Source organism: Balaenoptera musculus, chromosome 4 (genome assembly GCF_009873245.2).
Source record: "Balaenoptera musculus isolate JJ_BM4_2016_0621 chromosome 4, mBalMus1.pri.v3, whole genome shotgun sequence".
Taxonomy (NCBI): domain Eukaryota; kingdom Metazoa; phylum Chordata; class Mammalia; order Artiodactyla; family Balaenopteridae; genus Balaenoptera; species Balaenoptera musculus.
This window is the reverse complement of record NC_045788.1, coordinates 142516264-142541354: the sequence shown is the minus strand read 5'-3', so window position 1 is coordinate 142541354 and position 25091 is coordinate 142516264. Positions and strand designations below refer to the sequence as shown.

The following is a 25091-nucleotide window of genomic DNA, read 5'->3' as shown; positions in this document are numbered from 1 at the left end:
TTTACATTTCCAAAATCATTTTGCACTCTGAAAGACAGTAGCTTTCCTCATCGCCTCAAAATCTTTTATGGAATCATAAATTCTGTAGAAATCTGCATATGCCTTCTTTCTTGGTTCAGCCACAGCAAACTTACAGAAAGCTGCAGCTCCCAGAGATACAGTGAATGCTCCAGCAATATGAAATCGCAGACACTTGGCCAGAAGGCCATGCATCTGAGGTTTCATCAAAGAACTGGAAGCCATGGTAGTTTTTCTCCTTGAAAAAGAGGGCTCAACAACGTCTTTCCAGACTGATGGAGAAATGGGCTGTGTAGACTTTAATACCGAGCAAGTAGAGAAGACCAGGGAAAGGGTTTTAGTCTCGAAACTGAGTTAGGTTGAGTGTCACACATTGAAAGCTGAAATTCTAGCTCAGTCATGTTCTATTCAGATCATGATATATTAAGATGGACGCATGGTTAATTTGTCTGGACCTAAAAGTTTCATTGCCTGAAGGAAGTTGACCAGCAGGCAAGAAGGAATTTGATAAATGTGAACAATGCAATCCATTGGTTCTGTACTCCTTAAAATGCCAAGACATTCTTGTTAAGGTTGAAGCCTAAATTGGGCAGAATCTTAGATATCCTATTTTTTTAAATTGATAAGCATAGGAAAAAATGCATGTTTGGCTGGCATTTTAGATGTAATGCTTAAAAATAAGCCATTCAGGGAAAATGCCAGGATAGAGGAAGAAATGGCTGTGGTAAAGTAGTGTCAGATCATCAGCATGTTATTGCCCAGACACTTTGACCTTAGTTAAAATGTGGGAATATTTTAGGTTAAACCATTACCTATTTCCAGTTAAGTCTCCTGCTTAATAGTCCCGCCAATTTAATACAGGTTGGAGCCCCTGCAAGTCTGCTGTGACAAGGCCCTGTCTCTTCCTGCTGTAGGGAACTGGCAGTTCCCTTTTCTGTGGCCTTTCTGCCCAGGTCTGTACAGATCGTGAGGCTGGACTCTGGAAGCTTATTTTAGAGTTGAGGAACTAGGAAAGAATCCAGGGCTAGATACTAAATTACAGTATTGCTAGTAAGGACTTCAGCTGGGGTAAAAGTCATTAAGGAGAAGGCAGACATCACTGAATCCAGCATGTAAGGAAAGATCAGAAAACAAAGTGTGGACTCAAAATTACAAAGGAGATGCTGGGTGAGAAGCAGCGCCTAACCCTCTAGAGGTTCGTCACTGGGACAAGAAAAGCTTGGTTCGTGCCCTCCGTTGAGGTGTTTCCTCAGTGACAGTCGAATGGGGTCAGTTTGGGCCTAGTTGGGCCTTGTTGTGATCTAAGGGGTGGGCCGGGAGAGTCCTGGCAACAGCAGCCTTTGAACTCAAGAGAAGAAAGCGCCAGTGAAGCTGTTGGAGGATGTCTGAATTTCTATTTGAAGGACTGTGCTGCTCCTGTAGGGTTAGCTGAGGCCTTCCACAGCGTCTCTGCTGGCACAGCATGTAGTGCCTGGCCGGCTTTCCCGTGCGCGTGGACTTGGTTCAGACAACGGGCAGAGTCGCAGCCTTCTCTCGAAGGAGCCGTGTTTCCCCGGCTTACCTATGGCTTCATCCTCTCTGTGTTTTCTCAGGGCGGCATCTTTCCTAGTCAGTAAACCAACTTAAATATGCCCTGCTGTTTTTTCATTATCTATATTTTTAATTTGTTAGGAAAGAGTTGCTGCATTTGTGATGAGAAATGGGAAGTTGTTGCAAACATTGTATATTATTTCAGGAAAGTTTTTAAAGAAAAATTAACTGATAGTATAGTTCAGTTATTATAATCAGAAATGAACTACAGGGCTTCCCTGGTGGCGCGGTGGTTGAGAATCTGCCTGCCAATGTCGGGGACACGGGTTCGAGCCCTGGTCTGGGAAGATCCCACATGCCGCGGAGCGACTGGGCCCGTGAGCCACAATTACTGAGCCTGCGCGTCTGGAGTCTGTGCTCCGCAACGGGAGAGGCCGCGATAGTGAGAGGCCTGCGCACTGCGATGAAGAGTGGTCTCCGCTTGCCACAACTAGAGAAAGCCCTCGCACAGAAACGAAGACCTAACACAGCCATAAAATAAATAAATAAATAAATTTTAAAAAAAAAGAAAGAAATGAACTACACAAAGATTTTAAAGGAATCTTTAAAATTTTGTGCTTGCTACCCTGTTATGTATGAGTATTCGCTTTAGGTAGATACATCAGAGTTTGATTATTGTTTCTTTTTAAAATATAGCTTTATTGAGGTGTATTTTGTATACCATAAAATTCATCTGTTGTAAAAGTCTAGTTTGATAATTTTTACTAGTTGTATGCAATTGTACAACTGTCACCCAAACCAGTTTGTGTTTTAGTTAAGACATTTTTTGAAATAATTATAGATTCACAGAAAGTTGCAGAAAGTCCAGGGAAGCCCAATACCCTTTACCCAGTTTCCTCCAGTGGTAAATAGCTTTCACAGCTACAGTGTAGGGAAACCAGGAGACTGACATCGGTGCCATCCACAGTGCTTGTGCAGGTTTCACCAGTTTTACCTAGACTTGCTTGAAGTTCACCAGTTTTGCCTGCACTTACTTATGTGTGTGAGCATAGTTCTGTGCAGTTTTATCATGTGTAGATCCATGAACTCACCTCCGCACTCAACATACAGCACCGTTGCATCACCACAGAGACCCCGTCGCGCTACCCCGGTGCACCCATGCCCAGCCGCTTCCCCACGCTTGCCTCCTGGCAGCCACTGACGTACATAGTTGCCACACGGTATCTGTCTAATTCTCTTATTTCAAGAATGCCGTAGAAATGGGATAATTCCGCCTATAACCTTTTGATATTGACTTTTTTCACTCAGACCCTTCCAAGCTGTTGCATGTATTAATAGTTTGCTGCTTTTGATTGCTGCATAGCATCCCAGGGTATGGAAATACCGCAGTTTAAATATTTTCCCATTGAAGGACATTTGGGTTGTTTCCTTTATTTTTTTTTATTTTTTTATTTTTTTGCTATTGTGAACATGTGTGTATAGGTTTTGGTGTGAATATATGTTTTCATTACTCTGGGATAAATGCCCTAGAGTGCGATTGCCAGGTTCCATGTCAAGTGCATGTTTAGTTTTGTAAGAAATTACCAAATTGTTTTCCAGAGTGGCTGTACCCTTTTACATTCTCACCAGCAAAGCATGAGTGATTCACTTCCTCCACACCCTAATTAGCATATGGTGTTCTCACTATTTTTTATTTTAGCTGTTCTGATAGATGTGTTGTAGTGATTCGCATTTCCCTGTTGGCTAATGATGTTGAACATCTTTTCATGTACTTATTTGTTGTCTATATATTCTCTCCTGTGCAATATCTGTTTGTGTCTTTTGCCCATTTTCTAGTTGGATTTTTTTAACTGTTAAATTTAAAGTGTTCTTAATATATTCTAGATAAAAGTCCTTTATTGGATATATGGTTTGCAGATATTTTCTCCCAGTGTGTAGCTCGTCTTTTCTTCTTCCTCACGGGATCTTTCACAGAGCAGAAGTTTTAAATTTGGATGAAGTTCACCTTGTTGATTTTTGTTTTCATGGATTGTACTTCTTGTGTTATGTCTAAGAACTTTTCACCTAACCCTAGGTCCCAAAGATTTTCTCCTGTTTTTTTTCCTAACAGTTTTATATTTTTATGTATTTTGTTTATGATTCGTTTTGAGTTAATTTTTGTATAAGATGTGAGCTTAACATTGAGGCACATTTTTTTCTTTTTCTTTTCTTTTACTTTTTTCGCCTATGATTGTCCATGGTATTTTTGGTCTTTTAGATTTTAGCCATTTTAGTGGATGTAATGGTATCTCATTGTGGTTTTAATTTGCATTTTCCTCATGACTAATTTTCTTGAACATTTTTTCATGTGTTTATTATCCATTCATATATTTTCTTTGGTTAAATGTTTATTTAAATCTTTTGCCTTTTTAAAAAAATTTTCTTTGTCTGAGTTGGGTCTTCGTTGCTGCGTGCAGGCTTTCTCTAGTTGCAGCGAGTGGGGGCTACTCATTGTGGTGGCTTGTTGCAAAGCACGGGCTCTAGGCGTGTGGGCTTCAGTAGTTGTGGTATGAGGGCTCAGGAGTTGTGGCTTGCAGGCTCTAGACCACAGGCTCAGTAGTTGTGGTACATGGGCTTAGTTGCTCCGTGGCATGTGGGATCTTCCCAGACCAGGGCTTAAACCTGTGTTCCCTGCATTGGCAGGCGGATTCTTAACCACTGCGCCACCAGGGAAGTCCCGCCTATTTTTAATTTAATTTAATTTGTCTTATTTTTGTGTTGTAAGAGTTCTTTATATATTCTTCATACAAGTCTTTTTTTTAGATATAGAAATATTTTCTTTTAGTCCATGGCTTGTCTTTCTACCTTCTTACTCGTGTCTTTTGAAGAGTAAAAGTTTTAAATTTTGATGAAGTTCAATTTATGATTTTTTTTTTTTGGCTGTACTGTGCTGCTTGCAGGATCTTAGTTCCCGGACCCTGGCAGTGAAAGCACTGAGTCCTAACCACAGGACCACCAGGGAATTCCCATCTATTTATAATTTTTTAATGGTATGATTTTGTTGTGATATCTAATAAACATTTGCCTAATGCAAGGTCACAGAGGTTTTCTTCTAGAAGTTTTACATTTAGGTCTGTGATTCATTTTGAGTTTTTTTTTTTCACGTATGAATATCCAGTTGTTTCAGCATCATTTGTTGAAAATACTACTTTTTCCATTGAATTGCCTTGGCAGCTTTTAAAAAATCAATTGCCATATGTGTCAGTGTTTCATTGATCTATACGTTTATCCTTATGCCATTACCACAGTGGTTTGATTTCTGTAGATTTATTTTGTTTTTTTTTTTTTTTTTAAATCAGGTGGTGTTAGTCCTCTAACATTGCTTTTCTTTTTCAAACTTTTTTTTTTTGCATTTCCATATGAATTTTAGAATCAGATGATCACTTTGTGCAAATAAGCCTGCTGAAATTTTGATAGGGATTGTGTTGAATCTGTAGATCAGTTTGGGGAAAATTACCCTCTTAACAATATTGAATCTTCCAACCCTTGAACATGGTATATCTTTCCATTTATTTGGATCTTTACTTTTTCTCAATAATGCTTTGTAGTTTTTGCTGTACAGGGCTTGAACTAATTTTCTTAAATTTGTTCCTAAGTATTTTCTCGTTTTTGGTGTTATTGTGAATGGAATTATTTTCTTTGAGTTCCTCTTGATATCATTGTACTGTTTGTGCAGCCCTGTGTCAGGGCATATCTGCCTGTAACCACCAAATGTGACCATAGAAGACAGTTCTGACGGTCACTCTCAACAGTTCTTGCTGATCTTAGAGAAGAGCCACCGTAACCAGACTAATCAGAATGCAGCCTGCTTCAACTGTGAGAAAAGCCAGAATTCTGAAGGAAATGCTGTGATATAGTTTTTGCATATGTCACCTCGGCTTGAGTGGCTGAAGCGCAAATCTAGGAATCTAGGCAACTGTTGTGATGAAGCCAGATATTAAAAACCCAGAGTTGATAAATCATGTAAAGCAGTTTTAGCATGTGTCGTAGGCTCAGTGACCGTTTTGCTCCTAAAGTAATTGTGATTATATGTATGAAGGTGGATGAAGCTCTGATTACCAAATGCACTGTCGCCAGGTAGATATGAATGCCACCCTAGGCCAAGTTACAAAGTCAACAAAGTTCGATTTGTGGTCTGCTGCTCCCTTTTCACCACTAGGCGAAAAGCCCCCTCTACTTTAATTGTCCTGCACTCACCTCTGTAGAAGAAAAAGCTAAAACATCTCATATGCTTTAACTTTGTGGGCTATTGAGCTAATTATACTTCGGTATAAATGTAGTTAGGTTTTTGTGTGTTTTTTTTTTTTTAAGGCCATAGGCACGGTTGCAGGAGAGGGATAGCTCTTTCTTTTTTTAAAAATTAATTAGTTTATTTATTTTTGACTGCATTGGGTCTTCGTCGCTGCGTGCAGGCTTTCTCTAGTTGCGGCGAGCGGGGGCTACTCTTCTTTGCGGTGCGCGGGCTTATTGCGGTGGCTTCTCGTTGTGGAGCACGGGCTCTAGGTACGCGGGCTCAGTAGTTGTGGCACGAGGGCTCAGTAGTTGTGGCTGGCGGGCTCTAGAGCACAGGCTCAGTAGTTGTGGCGCACGGGCTTAGCTGCTCTGCGGCATGTGGGATCTTCCCGGACCAGGGCTTGAACGCGGGTCCCCTGCATTGGCAGGCAGATTCTTAACCACTGCGCCACCAGGGAGGTACCAGGTTTTTGTATTTTTGAGTTTACCTATTATTAAGTAGGAAATGCTCTCATCTTTTAAGGGAACTTCAGGTAACATGGAATAGTGAAACTGGTGTTGACAGTTGGGGCGGGCAGGAAGCCCCACATCACCCAAGACCCACCTGAAGGTGAACCTTTAGGAGTGCTTGTGTGGTCAGAGGTGACATCAGGGGGACAGTTCACTTGTTAAGAGCCCTGGCTTCAGAAGCCCAGTGCTGGGGGGAGGCTGAGAAATCTTGCCTGGCCTCCGTCTTCTTGTTACGCTGGTGCTTAGCTTGCTGGTTCAGGGCACGCCAGGGAGGCCCTTCCTTCTCACTCCTCTCCTGCCTCTGCTCCCGTCTTCCCTGCCTGGTCTTGGCTGTGTCACGTGGCGCTTTTATAGTGGAGTGAGCCACTTGGCGGCGGCCGGCGCCTTTTTTAGGAATACTGCTCTATGTGGGGACTGCTGTGCTAGCGTGTTACTTTCTTCGGGTGTCCTAGGTGGTGCTGCCCTGGGTATAGCCACCCGGGACCCGAGATGCCTCACTGTCCATCTTACTTAAAGAAGATGAATTCAAGTCTTTGGCGGTATTTATAAACGCTAATGCGGTAGTATGTTCTTTTCTGTGGCTGTTATTTTTGCCTCTGAAGTTTTTAAAAAAATTATGCATTATGCCTCTCTAAGGGCTAGTTTACATTTGCCAACTGTTTACTATATTCTGTGTGCATTTCTTTTTTTTAAAAATATCTTTGAAAGAGGAAACACAATAGAGGTATTTTGAGGTTGAATGCTGTCCATTTTTCTGATCTTACTTTGTTTTGATTTCAGGAGAAACTGGCTCTTCGACAGCAGCTGAATGAAGCAAAGCAGCAACTCCTGCAGCAGGCAGAGTACTGTACAGAAATGGGCGCAGCAGCCTGTACCATTTTGTGGGGTGTCTCCAGCAGTGAGGAAGTGGTCAAAGCCATTCTGGGAGGAGTAAGCACGCCCGCGGGCTGTCTGGACATTGTTGATTAGTGCTTATGTAACTTAGAGGACACAGTGCATCTATTAAGGTGCCTACAGACTAAATCCATTTCTTTTGTTCATCAGATAGTTTTGGAATACCATCTGTGTAGGGCCCACTGTAACTGGTCTCCGGGGGATATGTAAAATGAATGAAATAAGATCCCTTCTCTCCCAGAATCTGTATGGTGTTTGTGGAGATAGTTCCACTTCAGTATTATTACTTGACATTATATGCATTTAACAAAGTTTAAAGTGCTTTTGCGTATGTTATTCCAGGGGTAATATAATATTCAATTGCCTGAATGTTATATGTTATATGTTAATAGCATGTGCGTGCACACAGACATCAAAGAACTTCACAGAGGAAGAGAGATTTTAAATGAACCTTGATTAACTTGCAGAGGCAACAGTGGCAGGAAGTGAAGAGGGTCCCTCAGGAGGGGAGAAGTAGAGCAGTCAGAGACCTGGAGTGAGACATAGGGACAGTGTGTGGGTCATCTGACACAGGGTGGAGGGTCAGTGTGGTTGATGATTTGTCCAGTGGGTGCTAGGATGGGATTCCTTAAGGCTTCTTGAGTGAAAAAGTGATAGGACAGGAGGGGAATTTGGGCAGCTCAACCTGACAGTGAGGATGGAGGGAGGGTGGGGTTGTGGGTGTGGAGACTGGCCAGGAAGACTACGTGGAAGGCCGCCCCCCAATAGAATAGGGGGTGGGAGAGCTGTGTGGGTGAGGCAGGACTCGTGACAGGGTGGTCTCCATGGCGGAGAGGACAGAAGGAGCCCGGGAGGACTGTTATCTGACTCTGGGAGAATCGAGTGGTCCTGAATGGCAAACCATCCGTCAAGGGCGGATGGTTGGCGGGAGGCCAGTAGTATGTTACTCATCATTTGCAGAAATAAAAACAGTGGAGGGACTAAATGTATTTTAAAGTTTCTCGAGCTTTCTTAAGGTATAACTTACGTGTCATAAAATTCATTTTTTTGTAAGTGTACAACTTAGTGTTTTCTAGCTAATTTTTGGAGGTGTGTAATTATCCTTATAATCCAGTCTTAGGATATTTATATCACCCCATGCAGTTCCCTTGTGACGTGTAAATGCATTGGTTTTCAAACTATTCCTTAGAACCCTGCCCCCGCCAAGGAAGCGCTTTCAAGGTTCTGCGAACTTGGAAACTCTTTTTGCCGAGTAATGGAGACTGAAACTGTCAGATGGGCCTGTTGCTGTATTTTACATGTTGCGGTTTCAGTTAAGATTTTATTTGAAAAACAATTCCTGCCAAAGGTTTGAAAACCTCTGGTTTCATGCCTAGAATAGAGAACATATTTTTCTAGTATATTTCTAGTATATTTTTGGGTGAATTCAACCCAGTACTTCTATCATTGTATAAATTTGAACTGTTTCCCTCATGTATTTTACTATATCAGTCTTCAGGGTAATTTTTCTACATGCCCCAAACTTCTTCTTTTTTCTCATCTTTTCATTGGGAAGTTTTAATGAGGGAATAGATTTAAAAACATGGCTTCTGTAATTAAAACCAGAGTCTTTCCTCTGTGTCCTGCACTTTGAAAGTGTTTTCCTACTGGTATTTGTGAAAGGGTGTGACATTTCCATTTCTGAACTTTCAGGATAAAGCTTTGAAGTTTTTCAACATCACTGGTCAAACAATGGAGAGTTTTGTGAAGTCACTGGATGGGGATGTCAAGGAGCTGGATTCTGATGAAAATCAGTTTGTTTTTGCTTTGGCTGGAATCGTAACAAGTGAGTAATTCTCTTCAAACGTAGTGACTTTCAGAAGTGAGTTCCAGAGCAGTGATCACAGTCGGGGTGTGTGTGCATAAACACCTCTCAGGAACTTTTCAAATAGGCTCATGCCCTGGAGAATCTGACTCAGTAAATTGGGGGTAGGGACCAGGTGTGTGTTGTGGAACATCACTCCAGGTGATTCTGATAAGTGTCGGTGAGTAAGAACGAGTAGTCTTAGGGAGCACAGGAAGAGTTTGCATGTTCTGTTCAGTTCTCTACGTTGACAGAAGTCAAAACTGTAAGTTTAGCTACTTGTTATTTGGAATCATCATCATTTCCTAATGTCTAGCTAAAGTGAAAGCCTTAAGCAGAGCTTAAGTTAAACTCTTGCTGTTGTTTTGGTGTTGTAACTAAAGAATTCCAAAACGCTAAATTGTCTCTTTAATAAATTTTTCCCAAAGATTATAGTTAGATAGAATTCTATGGCAAAACTGCTATAAAGGATAAAGCCAGACGGCTATATAATGAATACTAATATCTTCATATAGTAGGAGGTGGTATATACTAGGGAGTATTAAGGCTTTTTGTTCTAAAGTCAATGACATAGTTAAATATAGAGCTATGACTTATTTTTTTACATTGCTTTTTCATCTCTGCTGTATGCTATGCTGTTCTCTGCTGTTAATGAGAGGGGAAATGTTACATTTCTTCATCTACTGAAATCCTCACGAAGTAGATCTCATGTAGACGATTTCTTCATAATCCCTTAGAAATTGGTGATATTCTTCTGGGGCAGACGTTGAGACCCGGATGGTGTGCAGGCCAGTCCTGATTGAGCCCGGCACTTTACCTGCTGGAGGACGGCAATAGGCACTTTCATCATAGCGCCTTCAGCTGGTGGAGGCTTGCACTGCTCCACCTTTTAATATTCCTTCAAGGTCTCTTTTTTAGCAGAAGGCATTTGCAGATTTGATGGTTAGATTTTCTGCTATTTGCAAGTGACCTTAGAGGTCTGTGATGTATGTGACTTTTCATTCTGCTGAGTTGTGAGTTTGAGCTGCTTGAATTGCCAGCCTGTTGCCCAGCAGACAAGCTCAACCTGGCTTTGTTTTTCCTTGCCTGGTCGTGGGCATGTCCACGTTCCCCTTACACGCTGGTGAATCGTACGGGATGATTACGCACTACGTTGGTGCTGCTCTCCAGAGGCGTTGGGGCCTTATGTGTGTCAGATACCAAGACTCTGTCCCGTGGGGAATAGGCAGTACAGCAGACACCTTGGTTAGCTGTCAGATAGATCCTCTGCCTTCTAAAACAACGATTCTTCTTCAAAGTTTACCTACAGTAAACTCACCCATTACAGTTTTTTTCTCACCTTTTTGCAGTCCTGTGAGTTTTGACAAATGCATGCAGTCATGTCACCACCACAGTGAAGACATGGAACAGTTCCGCTACCTCCGCCTCATCTCCCCATCTGCCCTACCCCTTCCTTTTGTAGCCAACCCCTCTGCCCACCAGCAGCCCCAGGCAGCCGCTCGTCTGGCAATTTGCTACACCTTTTAGCTGATTTTTCTGGCTGGCTTATCTGGCATCCAGCGCCTGCCCCAGGTGAGCAAGTGCTTGCCTCACAGCTCTCCTTGCAGCACCTGCCTTTTCTTATTTTTCATATCAGTTGGTCGACCTTCAGCCTCAACTCTGATGTGTTCGAGATAAGTTGTGATTTTTTGAATTATCTAACCTGCCCCTTTTAAAGAATGGAGGTGTAGCTCTTTTCAGTTTACTGTATCCTAAGCAAAAACTGGATGTCAAGGATTTGTTTAAACATTGAAATTATGAAATTTCTTACTCATCCATAGTCACTGTTCTTAATAATAGATTAAAATAGTATAAAGTGTCTGGATTTTCAGGCCCAGCTAGTCCACTTCCCAGGATGTAAATTGTCTGGACTTTATTTTCCTTATCTGCAAAGTGGAATAGTAATACCTGCTCTGACTACCTTACACATTGTTGTGAATGTTACTGAGCTATGGTGAAGTGGTAACACATTGTAAACCAAGGTCTTGTTTGACATGGGGGTGCGATTGTTTCCAACCACTCTTTTGTAAAAAAATAAATTTATTTATTTATTTCTGGCTGCATTGGGTCTTTGTTGTTGGGTCTTCATTGCTGCATGCAGGCTTTCTCTAGTTGTGGCGAGTGGGGTCTGCTCTGCGTTGTGGTGCGCGGGCTTCTCATTGTGGTGGCTTCTCTTGTTGCAGAGCTTGGGCTGTAGGCGCATGGGCTTCAGTAGTTGTGGCACGCAGGCTCAGTAGTTGTGGCGCACGGGCTTCAGTAGTTGTGGCACGCAGGCTCAGTAGTTGTGGCTCGCGGGCTTTAGAGCGCAGGCTCAGTAGTTGTGGCGCATGGGCTTAGTTGCTCCACGGCATGTGGGATCTTCCCAGACCAGGGCTCGAACCCGTGTCCCCTGCATTGGCAGGCAGATTCTTAGCCACTGTGCCACGAGGGAAGTCCCTCCAACAACTTTTATAAGTGGACAAATATAGAACTTAAAAGAAGATGGTAAATTATTATCACAGCCCTGTGAAGATTAACTTGCTTAGCTTGCAAGTGGAAAACTTATTTTTCGAACTACTTTTTGACTATTTGAAAGTCATAATTGCACTCCTTGCCTCTTAATTCTGGGTTTATTCATTCAAACGATGTTAGGTAACGATTACAGAATCAAAATTACCTTTTTTTTTTTTTTTTTTTTTCTTTTTTGCCACACTGCGTGGCTTGCAGGATCTTAGTTCCCCGACCAGGATGGAACCCAGACCCTGGCAGTGAAAGCACCGAGTCCTAACCACTGGACCGCCAGGGAACTCCCCCAAATTACTTCTTGATTGTTGATAATTTATGGCAGGACTGGATCCAGCTTATCTTTTGTGGACGTAACAGTCCCACAGAGTTGACAGCAGAGCACCCTGGGTCAGTGAGCAGCAGTGCTCCTGGCTCCTCCACCTCAGGGGAGCAGTGTGGTGGGTGGGTGGGATTGAGGCCCAGTGTCCAGTTCTGCTTCTGCCACTGACCGGCCCTGTGTTCTTGACTCTGTGACCCTCAGGTTCATCTTCTGAGGAAAGAGTCTTAGACCCCAGATGATGATTAAGGTCTGCCCCAGCCCTGGACTTGTGTGGCTGCTTTGAGAAAAGGGGGCCGTGAGCCTTGCCTCCTGGATCAGGTGACAGGCTCTGAGCGGCAGTGGGTCTTTGGTGTGTGCCATGTCATTGAGCTAATGTCCCTAGAGCAGTGCTTCTCAGCCTTGGCAGTAGAATTCTCTGTTATGGAGAGTGTTCTGTGCATTGTAGGAGTTCAGAAACATCCCTAGACTCTACCCGTTAGAGGCCAGAAGCAACCCCCAGGTGTGACAACTGAGAATGTCTCCAGATGTTGCCAATTGTCTCCTGGGGGCAAAATCATCCTCCCTTGCCACTTTGAGACTACTGCCCTAGAGCAACGCCTTAACCCGTCATGTACATAGACAGAAAGGTTTATGATACTCCTGGATATTAGAGGTAATTGTTGAGAGAGATTTTGAGATTGCTGAAGGCTGTTTTGGTTTCTCTGTCCCCTGGGCATACTTCTGACATGTTTGATTTAGTCTAGTCATATAACGGTCTTGCTAATTCAGGAGAATTTGGTATCTGTTATCTACAATATCCAGTTAATCACAGAAATTCTCTTAATCGTCTTTCAGTGGTTTGTCTTGGATAATTTGGGTTACTGTGTAATCTTTCCTTAGATAATGCCCTTCCTTCAGTTGACAGAGTGTGGCCTAGATAATGAGCTGTTGTTTTGTGGAATTGGAGTGTTTCTTTGGAAGCTCATGTCCCTTTTATCTAGCTCAGTGAGGAGATAAACACAGTCAGCCTTAGAGTTTTCCAGACTAATGGAATGTAAGAGGAGGTTATGTATGTGTTGGATCAGAAGGACCTCACAAAGAGCTCCATTGTATCCTTAAGATCTGGGATTAAGACTTGAGAGAAGTAGGATAGAACTTCAGTGAATCCCTGGGGACATAACTTTCAGGGTGAATTGTTGATTTTTCTAGGTGAAGGCAAGTAAATTGGCCAATTTTATAGAATGTGACACTAAAGAGACCTGAGCATTAATCTGTTCCTGTAAAGAAGTGGCTCCAGGCAGGACAGAGAAGAGGAATTGTTCACAGATTTTGGACAAATCCATATCCTCAACCATTAGAGTTTTTTTAAACAGGTAACATTAAGCGATTGTGGGGCTGGTACAAGGAATTACTAGTCCTTTTTCTATTAAGCTGGTCATTGGTGGCCTATGGCCTTCCGTGGCTTCAGCTCTAGAGAAGATGAGGTAAAGATGAGAAGAATCATCTGGAGTCTTTTGGCTTTTACCCCAATTGTTTAACTCTGTCCATAGAATCTTTTACTGATAGGGATTCTGGGACTATAGTTAATTTTTTGGTTATTTCTTGAATCATACATAGTATGGGCAAATAATATTTAGAGAGACTATAATTTGTGTATAGGAGAATTTTCTGGGACTTCTAAAAATTATCCTTCTGTAGTGCCTTTTCTTTATCTGTTCCATTTACAAAATAAACATCTGTCCATTAAACTTTGCAGGGGCTATGTCCCAGAGAAGGGAGGAGTATCTTTCTGATAATGGTCTCAGAGTCACAGTTACAAGTTGGGAGAAAAGAAAGATGCTGGGAGTCTTTCTTTCCTGAGGGTGCAGTTGCATGTTAAGGGAAAGAATGTGAACAAATTGAAAGAACAGGAATTATGCTTGTAGATGAGCCGTAGGAAAGTTGGGGGTTCTGCTTGGAGCTGTTTCCGTCATGGTGGGTCAACAGGTGATAACGTTTGGCTGGCAGTGGCACTCTGTCACCATAGGCCTTGCCCTTGAGTTTTCTGTGACTGGGCGTCCTAACAGTCAGAGTGTGCTCACTCCACGGTGGAAACTTACCCAGCCCGGTGAGGCAGGTTTGGCAGGTGAAAGCGCGAGGAGGTTGTAGGAGGTATGGGAACATTTCCCAGGAGTCATGTTGACACTGCAGACTGACAGCAGCAAGCAGGGAAGGACAGTAGACTCACCCCTTTCAGCTGGCCCTCAGGTTACAGGGTGTTTCTCTCTAGCCTGACTTCTCACCACAGAAGCCAGATCACTCAAGTGGGAGAGAAACTGGATTCTGGGAGCCACTTCCCAGTGGGACTGGGCATTCCCTCCAGCTCTAAGGGGGTTTCCATACATAGTGTACAGAGGCAGTTTCCAGATTGAGATTACCCATGGCCTTTGGCCCACTCCCCACCCTGACAGCCAAATAATTGACTTGATAAGAAAGTACCACAGCAAATGCAAAGAAACAAAAACCAAACAGTAAATCAGAGTCACAGTATTCATAGAGGAAACTTTCTTATGTTTCTTTCAAAAAATGTGATGTAGTGTTAGTGCTTCAGATGAGTGGTTTATAGAGAACAGGTCCAGAATGAGCAGTAGAGACTGAGTAATCCACTGAACATGACAATCATATCCCCACTGTTATTATTACTATATTTACTTTTTAACAGCTTTATTGAGATAAAAATATACCATACAATTTGCCAACTTAAAGTATATAATTTGATGGCTTTAGTACATTCATGTAATTGTGCATCCATCTCCACAATCAATTTTTAAACATTTTCATCACCCAAAGAGAAGCCCTGCTAACCTCAGCCATCATTCCCCAATCCTGCCATTCTTCTAGCTTTAGGCAGCCAATCTACTTTTTGTCTCTATAGATTTGCCTGTGCTGGACATTTCATATAATGGGACCATATAACATGGGGTCCTTTGTGACTGGCTTCTTTCATTTAGCATAGTGTTTACAAGGTGTCCATGTCATAACATGTACCAGTATTTCATTCCTTTCTATGGCTGAATAATATTCCATTGTTTGGCTATACCACATTTATCCACTCATCAATCAATGGACATTTGGGTTGTTTCTACTTTTGGTTATTATGAATAATGATGCTGTGAAAATTTGTGTAAAAGTTTTTGTGTAGATATATGTTTTCATTTCTCTTGGATATACAGCTAGGAGTGGAATTGCTGGGTCATATGATATGACTTTTAGCATTTGAGGAACTATCAGACCATTTTTTGACAGTGGCTGCACCATTTTACATTCTCACCAGCAATGCATGAGTTTTCTCCACATACTTGCCAACACTTTAAAATTATTTTTTTGGTTATAGCCATCCCTAGTGGGTACGAAGTAGTACTTTGTCATGGTTTTGATTTGCATATCCCTGATGGCTAATGACATTGAGCATCTTTTCATGTATTCATTGGCCATTTGTGTATCTTCTTTGGAAAAATGTCTATTCAAGTCCTTTGCCCATTTCAAAATTAAGTCATTTGAGGGACTTCCCTGGTGGTGCAGTGGGTAAGACTCCCTGCTCCCAATGCAGGGGGCCTGGGTTCAATTCCTGGTCAGGGAACTAGATCCCACATGCATGCTGCAACTAAGAGTTCTCATGCCACAACTAAGGAGCCCACATGCCGCAACTAAGGAGCTGGTGAGCCGCAACTAAGGAGCCCGCGAGCTGCAACTAAGACCCAGTGCAACCAAATAAAAAGAAAAAAAATTGTCTGATACAGCCACTGTGGAGAACAGTATGGAGGTTCCTTAAAAAACTAAAAATAGAACTACCATACGACCCAGCAATCCCACTACTGGGCATATACCCTGAGAAAACCATAATTCAAAAAGAGTCATGTACCAAGATGTTCATTGCAGCTCTATTTACAATAGCCACGACATGGAAGCAACCTAAGTGTCCATCAACAGATGAATGGATAAAGAAGATGTGGCACATATATACAATGGAATATTACTCAGCCATAAAAAGAAACGAAACTGAGTTATTTGTAGTGAGGTGGATGGACCTAGAGTCTGTCCATACAGAGTGAAGTAAGTCAGAAAGAGAAAAACAAATACCGTATGCTAACACATATATATGGAATCTAAGGGGGAAAAAAATGGTCATGAAGAACCTAGGGGCAGGACAGGAATAAAGACACAGACATAGAGAATGGACTTGAGGATATGGGGAGGGGGAAGGGTAAGCTGTGACAAAGTGAGAGAGTGGCATGGACATATACACTACCAAACATAAAATAGATAGCTAGTGGGAAGCAGTCACAGCACAGGGAGATCAGCTCAGTGCTTTGTGACCACCTAGAGGGGGGGGGGAGGGGGGGGGGGGGGGGGGGGGAGATGCAAGAGGGAAGAGATATGGGGACATATGTATATGTATAACTGATTCACTTTGTTATAAAGCAGAAACTAACACACCATTGTAAAGCAATTATACTCCAATAAAGATGTTAAAAAAATTGTCATTTGTCTTTTTATTATTGAGTTATAAGAGTTCTTTGTATATTCTAGATACCAGTCCCTTATCAGGCATATGATTTGCAAAACTTTTCTCATTCTGTAGTTGTCTTTTCACTTTCTTGATAGTGTCTTTTGAAGCAAAAAAGTTTTAATTTTTGATGATATCCAGTGTGTTTTTTCTTTACTTGCTGTGTTTTTGTTGTCATATCTAAGAAACCATTGTCTAATTCAAGGACATGAAGATTTACTCCTGTGTTTTCTTCCAAGAGTTTTATAATTTTAGCTCATACATTTAGGTCTTTGATCCATTTTGAGTTAATTTTTATGTATGGTGTGAGGTAGGGGTCCAGTTTTTATTTCTTTGCATGTGAGTATTCAGTTGTCCCAGCACCATTTGTTAAAAAGATTATTCTTTTATCCTTTCTGCATTCAGTTGTCCTGATCCCCTTCTTGAAAATCAGTTGATCATAAATTTGAGTGTTTATTTCTGGTCTCTCAATTCTACCATTGATCTGTATGACTGTCATTATGCCAGTACCTTATTATTATTTCTATTGTCGAAAATAAGACAGAATTATTACAACCTGAAGCAAAAATATCAGACATAATATGTCTCAACTCTTTATATTTTTTATCAGCATACATAATTCACACTAGTTTCATTTCTTAAATTATATAATTACTATGGTAACTTCTAGAAATATTTATAAACTTTAAAGAAAAATGAACCTAGAAAAAAAAAGTACATTTTAACAGAAAATTAAACCAGCAATCCTTTGTAGTCCTGTGGTTGACTCATAAGCATCCCAGACAGACTGACAAATACTGGAGCTATCTGAGCAGGAATTTAGTCACGTTTATTTTACTTCATAGTTTGCTTGGAATGTAGCATTGGCATTTGCTATTATAATACTGGATACATGATAGGGGACTTCATTTACCAGTAAATTTGTTGTGTTTTGTTGGGTGTTGTTGCCTGCTCTGATACAGTGTACTTTTTTTCTTCAGTGATGTATTAGTGATGTTCCTGTTATCTGTTGCTGGGTAACAAACTGCCCCCAAACTTTGTCTTTAAACAACAGTAGTCATTTATTTTGCTCGGGAACCTGCAACTTTCTCAGGGCTTGGCAGGGAGGATTTGCTGCTGCTCTGCTGTCTGGGGCCTCAGCTGGGGTGACTCAGATTGCTGAGGGATGGAACAGCTGGGGGCCCGTGGGACATCTTCCTATCCTAGTGTAGTCTCAGGCTTCTCCCACTGTGTGCTTTTTCTGTAGTCTGCATCACGGCAGCCTCAGGAGAGTCAGATTTCTTTCCTAGCGATCCAGGGCTCCTAGAGCAAGTGGCAAGAGACGGAGGTGGAAGCTGCCAGGCTCTTTCTGTCTTGCCTTGAAAGTCACGCAGCAGCTGCGCTGCTTTCTGCTGGTCACACTTGAGTCTTAGGGCAGGAACAACCCAAGGTCTGCAGACCAGAGCCGTGGTTTGCTGGGATGTCGTCTCTGGAAACTACTAAAGTATGTAGCTAGAATGTATGTTTTCCTGGGGGGTTCCTGTATGTAGTCTTAACATGAAGAATGTCTTCCCCAATAAACTACCTTAAAATGACTTTGAGTTTATGATGCCAAATGCTTCATTTCCCCCCAAGTATTTCTTTAGTAAAACTAGAGTGTTTCATATGGTAGAAAATAGAGTCACCAGGTTCAAATTCATTGAACACAGAAGGTTACATTTGTATCAGTTAAGGGTCCTGTCTTCAGTAAAGTTATAGCTGTCATGAAATTATATACCAAATAGCACCAATGCAAGGAAAGAGGCAAAAAGTGCTGGAAGGACAAGCAGAAATGGGAAAATAAAATCTGTTAGGTTTAGGAAACTTTAAGATATCTCTTTTTGATCCTCCTCAGCTCAGATAAACAAAAATAAATAGGAATGTCCAGGATCTGATTCCATAAAGTTGTTTTGGTAGCATAGATGAAATTTTATATTGTGCCATTAGGTTACCGTTAATCAAAGCAGAACAAATCAGTGATAAAATTCATCTTCCATTCTCGATAGTTATTAGCAAACTAAAAATAGAAAACACTTCCTTAAACTTGTAGAGGGTCTCTGCTGGAATCATCCAGTAGACAGCACACTTAAATGTGAATTGCTAGAAGCATTTCCACTGAAGTCAGGAGAACGAGGCTGCTGCTGCCCTGCTCGTCTCCACCCTGGCCGGCTCATTTGGGTTAGGAATTGTAGTCACTTTGAATCATGCTTTATTGTTAGACCTAGCTAAAGAAAAACCTTACCGACACATACGTAAATATTCTGGACCACTGACGTGTCCTCACAGGTATTTGGGAATGTGATGGAGCCAGCGTTATCTGCAGCGGTGTCCATGGGAGCCCGTGTAGTGACTTGGTCTGGTCCCCATGCTGTTTCTGTGGGGCCTCAAGCATGAAGAAACGTGATACTTGCTGACCCACAGCAGGATGTACGGTTTAGAAAAATTTCTTTTTGGAATCAGTTTTTGTATTCTCTCTTGACCTCATGATTTCAGTTTGGTATTCTGGTTTAGAGTCATTAGGATTTCACTCCCAGGGTTGAAAGAGGATTTTAGTGTCCTTGGTCCCAGATAAAGTAATCAGCCCCTGCCTTCTGTTTGGACCCTGACTGCCCATAGCTGTTTAATCCAGTATTCTGGAGCCTGGTGTCCACTTGCTGTGCTGTGGTCAGGCTGCAGACATATTTAGACCCAGTGCTCTGTTCCACTACCGAGGCATTTGCTAATCACAGCGGACGTCACTCACCGTTTTAGTAACTGCTGTGGTTGTCAGTTACCCTATCTGGGCTGTCAGCTCTGTGGATAACTATTCTGTGTGTTCATTAGGTCTGCTAGGAGAAAAACAGCAACACATCCTCTATCTTGGACAGACTTTTGACGCTTTGTTTCATCTTTATGTTGCAGATGTAGCTGCCATAGCAAGTGGTCGTGAATTCCTGGTTAACTCGAGTCGGGTGCTCTTGGACACCATACTGCAGCTTCTGGGAGACTTGAAGCCGGGACAGTGCACCAAACTCAAAGTGTACGGTGGATAATATTTAAAAGTTCATGTTTATTTACATAGTAATTAGAATTTGCTGATTGGGCCCCTTTTTCAAGCAAATGCACTTAATTTGGCTATAGTTCTAAAAAATAGAAGAAACAAATTTCCCGGAGAGTTAATAAATTCTAAATTAATAAATTTAATTAATAAATTAATTTAATAAATAAATTAATAAATAGAAGAAACAAATTTCCCGGATACACTCTCTATTCAGTACTATTTTAGGAAAATAATATAAACAAAAGGAATGTTCCCGCCTTAGGGCAATCACTGAGTCCCAAATGCTATCATGGGTGAACTTCAGGGTGAACTTAGAATAGGTGATGGTTTTGACAGCACCCCACTTCCAGGAGCCAGAATCCGGACTTATTTTCCACTGTTGTTTAACAAATTACCACAAACTTATTGGCTGAAACAACACCTACTTCAAGGTCTGTAGGTCAGAGGTCTGAGTGGGCTTGGTTGGGTTCCCTACAGTGTCTCAAGTGGCCCAAATCAGGGGTTGTCCAGGCAGGGCTCCTTTCCAGAGGCTCTGCACAAGAATCTCTTCCACGTGCATCCAGGTTCCTGGAAGAATCCAATTCCCTGTGTTGATAGGACTCTGGTCCCTGTTTCCTTGCTGGCTGTCAGGCGGGGCCACGTTTAGCTTCCAGGGCTGACTGAATTCCTTATCACGTAACCTCACCCCATCTTCAAGTCACAACAGCTCGCCGAACCTTTCTTACACTTCAGAACCTCTTGGATTTCCTCTTCTTTTACCCGCCAGAGACAACTCTCTGTTTTTGATGGGGTCACGGGTTTATATTTGGCATAACTGGATAAACTCCCTTTTGATTAACTCAGCGTCAGCTGATTAGTAACGTTAATTGCATCTGCAGAGTCTCACTGCCTTGACCAGGCAACTTAATGTGACCAGGGTGTTTTATGTCTCTCTCTGTGTGGGTCAGGGCCACCCTGGGTTTGGGGGCTGAGTGGTAAACTGTTGGTTTGGTGGTTCTTAAAATTCTGGTCTTCTTCCCAATCCACCTGCAGAGACATTTACTTGCTTACTTGACAGTCTTCCATCTGACCCCCGAGCACAGCCGTGTGCGGGCTGTCAGCCTCAGACCCCTCTTGGGATCCCTGTGCAAAGCGGCCTGAGGCAGGTCTTGCCGCTCCGTTCTCTGTGGCCACCTTCTGATATGCACACTGTTTACCCACTTTCTCCATCGCTGCTAACGTCCAGCCTTGAGTCCTCCGGAACTAGGACCCTTCTTGTACTACAAGCAAACTTCCTTTTCTTTTTGGCCTCTCCACCCCTTGATTGTAGTTTGCCTTTTTCTTGGGGATTTTGCTTTCCTTGCCACCTTCATGATCAAAGGCTGCTTATTTTCAGCAGCTTGGGTGCCTCAGACCCAGAGATGGGGATTTTTAAAAATAATTATTTAGAGCAGTTTTAGCTTCACAACAAAATTGAGAGGAAGATGCAAAGATTTCCCATATACCCCTCTCCCCCCGCCCCCCATGCGTAGCTTTCCCTGTTATCACCATCACTCACCAGAATGGTGCATTGTTTACCGAGGGTGAACCTACTTTGGCACGTCACAGTCACCCAAAGACCATAGTTTACCTGAGAGTTTACTCTTGGTGTTGTCCATTCAGTGGATTTGGACAGGTACATTGTGACACACATTGATTATTACAATAGCATACAGAGGGCCCTGGGTTTATCATCACGTGATCTCCGGCCTCTGAGGTGGTGGCCCCGCCGTGGTCCTTGGACACGTACTCTCTTGCTCAGCTCCCTCCTCCCACCACTCCCCGAGCCTCGCTCAGACGCCTGCTGCTCCCTGCTTCCCTTTCGTCCACGGCCTCCCCTCTGCCCAGCTAACCTGGGTCCCTCACCGCCACCTCCTGATGCTCTGACCCTGGACCAGCCATCCACCTTCTCCCTTCCTGGTTGCGGTGATGCTTGAGGAGAAGGTTTCAAACGTACAGAGTCATGCCGTTTCACCCTCGCCTGGTCCTGAGTCCCCCTGGAACCCTTCTCTGCATCCTTATCAGGGCCACTTTAATCTCCACAGTGGCTGGGTCAGACTCAGACTCTCTCTGTGACGCCAGCCACTGCGCTGTTCTTCGGTCCTCTGTGGGGCGGGCGCTGTTATCCCAGCAGGTGGCTTTCCTTCCTGCTCCCCAGGGAGAACCGAGGGCTGTGGGCCTGAGCTTTCTCATCTCACTGCCTCACTTGTTTACACCCTCTCACCCTCACTTTCTTCTCTCATGGGGCCTTTTGGGGTTTCCACCTTTAGTTTTGATTAGCTGTGCTTTTGATTAGTTGCCCTCTGGGATTTTGCTCTATTAGTTGTCATCTCTTGCTTCGGCATTTCCAAGTTCTCCCTCCCACTGGCTCCTTTTCAGCCGACTTTCTCCCAGTTGTGCTGTGATCACCTTCAGCAGCGCCCTAGGGTCCATATCAGAGCATTTGCCAGCTCTGCTAGGATTTGGGTGGCTTTGGATTTTCCACGACATGACACATTTTCCTGGAATGAAGGGCTGGCTTATGTTGCCCTGTTCCTTTTGCTTCCCTTGAAGTCCCTGTGGGCCCTTGGGGTTAGTGGCCCCTTATAACAGACTTGATTCTACCGAGGGGCCCCAGGGCCACCTCTTTGGTGACAAGTGGGACATTGTGACTTGGCCTCTGTGAGTTCTTTTAGGGTTATGTCTTCTCAGGCCATTTAATTTCTCGATAGCTCCAGTTTATCTGCCTTTTTTTTTGGAAGACCCTTTTTTTTTTTTTTTTAAATTTTTATTTATTTATTTTTATTTATTTATGGCTGTGTCGGGTCTTCGTTTCTGTGTGAGGGCTTTCTCTAGTTGCGGCAAGTGGGGGCCACTCTTCATCGCGGTGCGCGGGCCTCTCATTATCGCGGCCTCTCTTGTTGCGGAGCACGGGCTCCAGACGCGCAGGCTCAGTAGTTGTGGCTCACGGGCCCAGTTGCTCCGCGGCATGTGGGATCTTCCCAGACCAGGGCTCGAACCCGTGTCCCCTGCATTGGCAGGCAGATTCTCAACCACTGCGCCACCAGGGAAGCCCTGGAGGACCCTTTTTAAACTCTCCAAATCTAGAAACTTCCAACATCTGGTGGTGAGACACCAGCTGGCCCTGAAGGCCTCTCAAGGTGCTTTTTGCTGCCAGCAGGAGGGCTGGGTCGCTGCTTGCTGTGGTGGTGTGTCTTTTAAGCCTTGGCTTCCGTACCTCCAAGGGGTTGACCTTCTTGCTACACCAACCAGGTCTGTGTTCTCTGTTGATAATTTTTAACATTCACATCAGCCTCTCAGGTGTCTGCTCCATATGGCCACTTGATAGGACTGTGGGCAACCCCAGGCCGGCCCTAGACCAGGCTCTGTCTGCCAAGGCTGGGGAAGTCAGTGCTGCCTGGCAGGGGCTCTTGTCCACCTCTTCTCTGTGCATTTCTTCTTACTTAGCCAGCACTCGGGGCGTGAAGTGTCCAGAGATTCCCCGTCCTCACCAGCATCGGTCCTTCTCCTTCCACCTCCAACCATGGGGCGTCAGCCTGGCACACACAGCGTCTGGTACAGGCAGCTTCTGTGCTGTGTCTGGGGTTGCACGCTGACCTTGGGATTCCGAGGGCCACCAGGTGTCATGCTGGCCTTGAGCCTGGTACGATGGACCCTCAGAAACTCCTGGTTGTGGCTTGTTTCCCCACTGCTGTCATGTGACACTGGTGTTGCCGTTCCCCTTGACACTCGGTAAGAGCTGAACAAACACAATTTTTGTTTCTCATCGGAGATCTGGATTTCAGGAATTAGGATTACTTCCAGACTTTTAAATTCTCCCTGGTTTCTTTTGCACTTAACTTTCTCATTAACTTTGTCTCATTGCCCATCCTTCATTATGATTTTACCAGTCCTTATTGACACAGGCCTGGGACAGGTAACCCACTTCTGCATACTTACTCCAGGGAAAGTTCTACCCATAAACCCCAGGACACGTGTGCAGAAGCCTCATAGCAGCTGTGTTTGTTATAGCACACACTAGGAACTGACCTAAACCTCTGTCAGCTGGAGAATAGAGAAATAAATTGTGATCAGTAGGTTGGGACACATCAGTGAAAATACATTCGAGCTATACAAACCAACACGGACAGGCGTCTCACGGTGGTGGGGAAGGTCACTGCAGTAGGCGCTGCTGATACAAGCGGCGAGCAGGATCGTCAGGCTCTGTGCATCTGCCGGAAAGGTATGTGGAGATGCACGCCTCTCTCCCGCAGCAAACGAGGATGGTGGTTCCCACCCGCCTGACGTCCGAGTTCAGATGGAGTTCACGAAGGGGATTTGACTCTGGTGAGGAGGTTTCTTTCTTAACCAGGGAGGTGGGTGTCGTGTTGTTCTGCCTTTTTGTGTGTCTTCTCTGTTAAGTAGTGGATAAAAATTAACCTAAGGTACTTGATTAGGATTACGTTTGGTATAGGCCACAGATTTTTAAGCTCTGCCTTGACTGGGGAGGGGGCCCGAGTCTAAAACAAGCATGTTCACTAGTCGGTTACTGTATCCTCTTTAAAAATCGATGGGCCTCTAACTGCGAGTTGCTGTCCATCATTTGGTCTGAAGTGTCTGCCTGTGTTGCTCTGCCAATTGCTTCTTTCTCATGTAACATGTGCAGTCTTCTCTAAGAATTTTATTACTCTTTGTTCCTTAAAATTACTTGATGGTGCTAATTTGGCTACTTTAGATTTTAGTCAGTTTTGGATGACTGATTTGTGGGTTTTGTTTCAGGCCAGTAGACATCACAAGTCATGCCTTTTGGTTTATTTTTATTGTTGGTTTGTTTTGAAGTACTGGGTGTGTTTATTCTTTGTTGCTTCTAGGTTACAAGTTATAATTTCTTTTACAGTGAAGAATAAGGTAGCTCACTTGCATCACCTTTACTTTGAGTGCCTCAGCCTTGGACTTCAGACTGTCTGGAGGGCTTTCTGACTTCCCACCAGGAGAGCCAGCTCAGCTTCCAGGCGCAGGCCTCGTGTATCTAGGTGGAGAGAGGGCCTTGTCTATTCAAGGAGAGTTACTTTCGTAGCATTTTAAGTTTACTACTACCTTTATTTTAGCATTGCTTTCAGTCCTTTTGTTATCAGTGTCAGATGCCTCTAAAATTCTCAAGACTGCAGAGATGGGGAAATTGCTCTTTTGCAGCCCATTAATCCATTTATAATGTATCTTCTGCTTAGGTTCATGGTAGGAAGCAGAATTTACCTACTTTTTTTGTCATTGGAAGAAAAAAATGACTCCTAGTACTACAGTAGTTTGGGAAATGACATTTCCTTTTAATACTGAAGTAGCAGAAGAGTGAATTGAATGGGCGGTCTCTTTTGACCTGACAGTTGGAACTTTGATATATTATTTACAGAGTACTTTTGGTTGGAGTAGAAATGTTGGAATAGAAAGCATTTGCATAAGAAACAGGAAGTGGTTTAGGGTTTGTTGTTTGCTAAGTCGTGGTGTGACCTTGGAGGAGAGTCTGGTCTTCCGAAAAGATGTAGCCTGGCAGTAACATGAAGTCAGGTGGCACCATGGCCGTGGC

The 25091-nt window shown here is 43.3% G+C and overlaps 2 protein-coding genes across 4 annotated transcripts in view; one reads left to right on the top strand and one right to left on the bottom strand.

The window, feature by feature from the left end:
- LOC118894138 (heat shock transcription factor 2 binding protein) overlaps positions 1 to 25091 on the top strand; it is a 91699-nt gene that overhangs the window by 16794 nt on the left and 49814 nt on the right. For all 3 annotated transcript variants that reach the window (XM_036849929.1, XM_036849928.1, XM_036849930.1), the window contains 3 exons: positions 7111 to 7260; positions 8917 to 9049; positions 19375 to 19492. In XM_036849929.1, the coding sequence (XP_036705824.1) occupies positions 7111 to 7260; positions 8917 to 9049; positions 19375 to 19492 (401 nt within the window). The remainder of the gene's footprint in view (positions 1 to 7110; positions 7261 to 8916; positions 9050 to 19374; positions 19493 to 25091) is intronic.
- On the bottom strand, positions 16 to 243 carry LOC118894139 (cytochrome c oxidase subunit 6C-like). Its single transcript, XM_036849931.1, has one exon. The coding sequence runs from the start codon at positions 241 to 243 to the stop codon at positions 16 to 18; it is 228 nt and encodes a 75-aa protein (XP_036705826.1).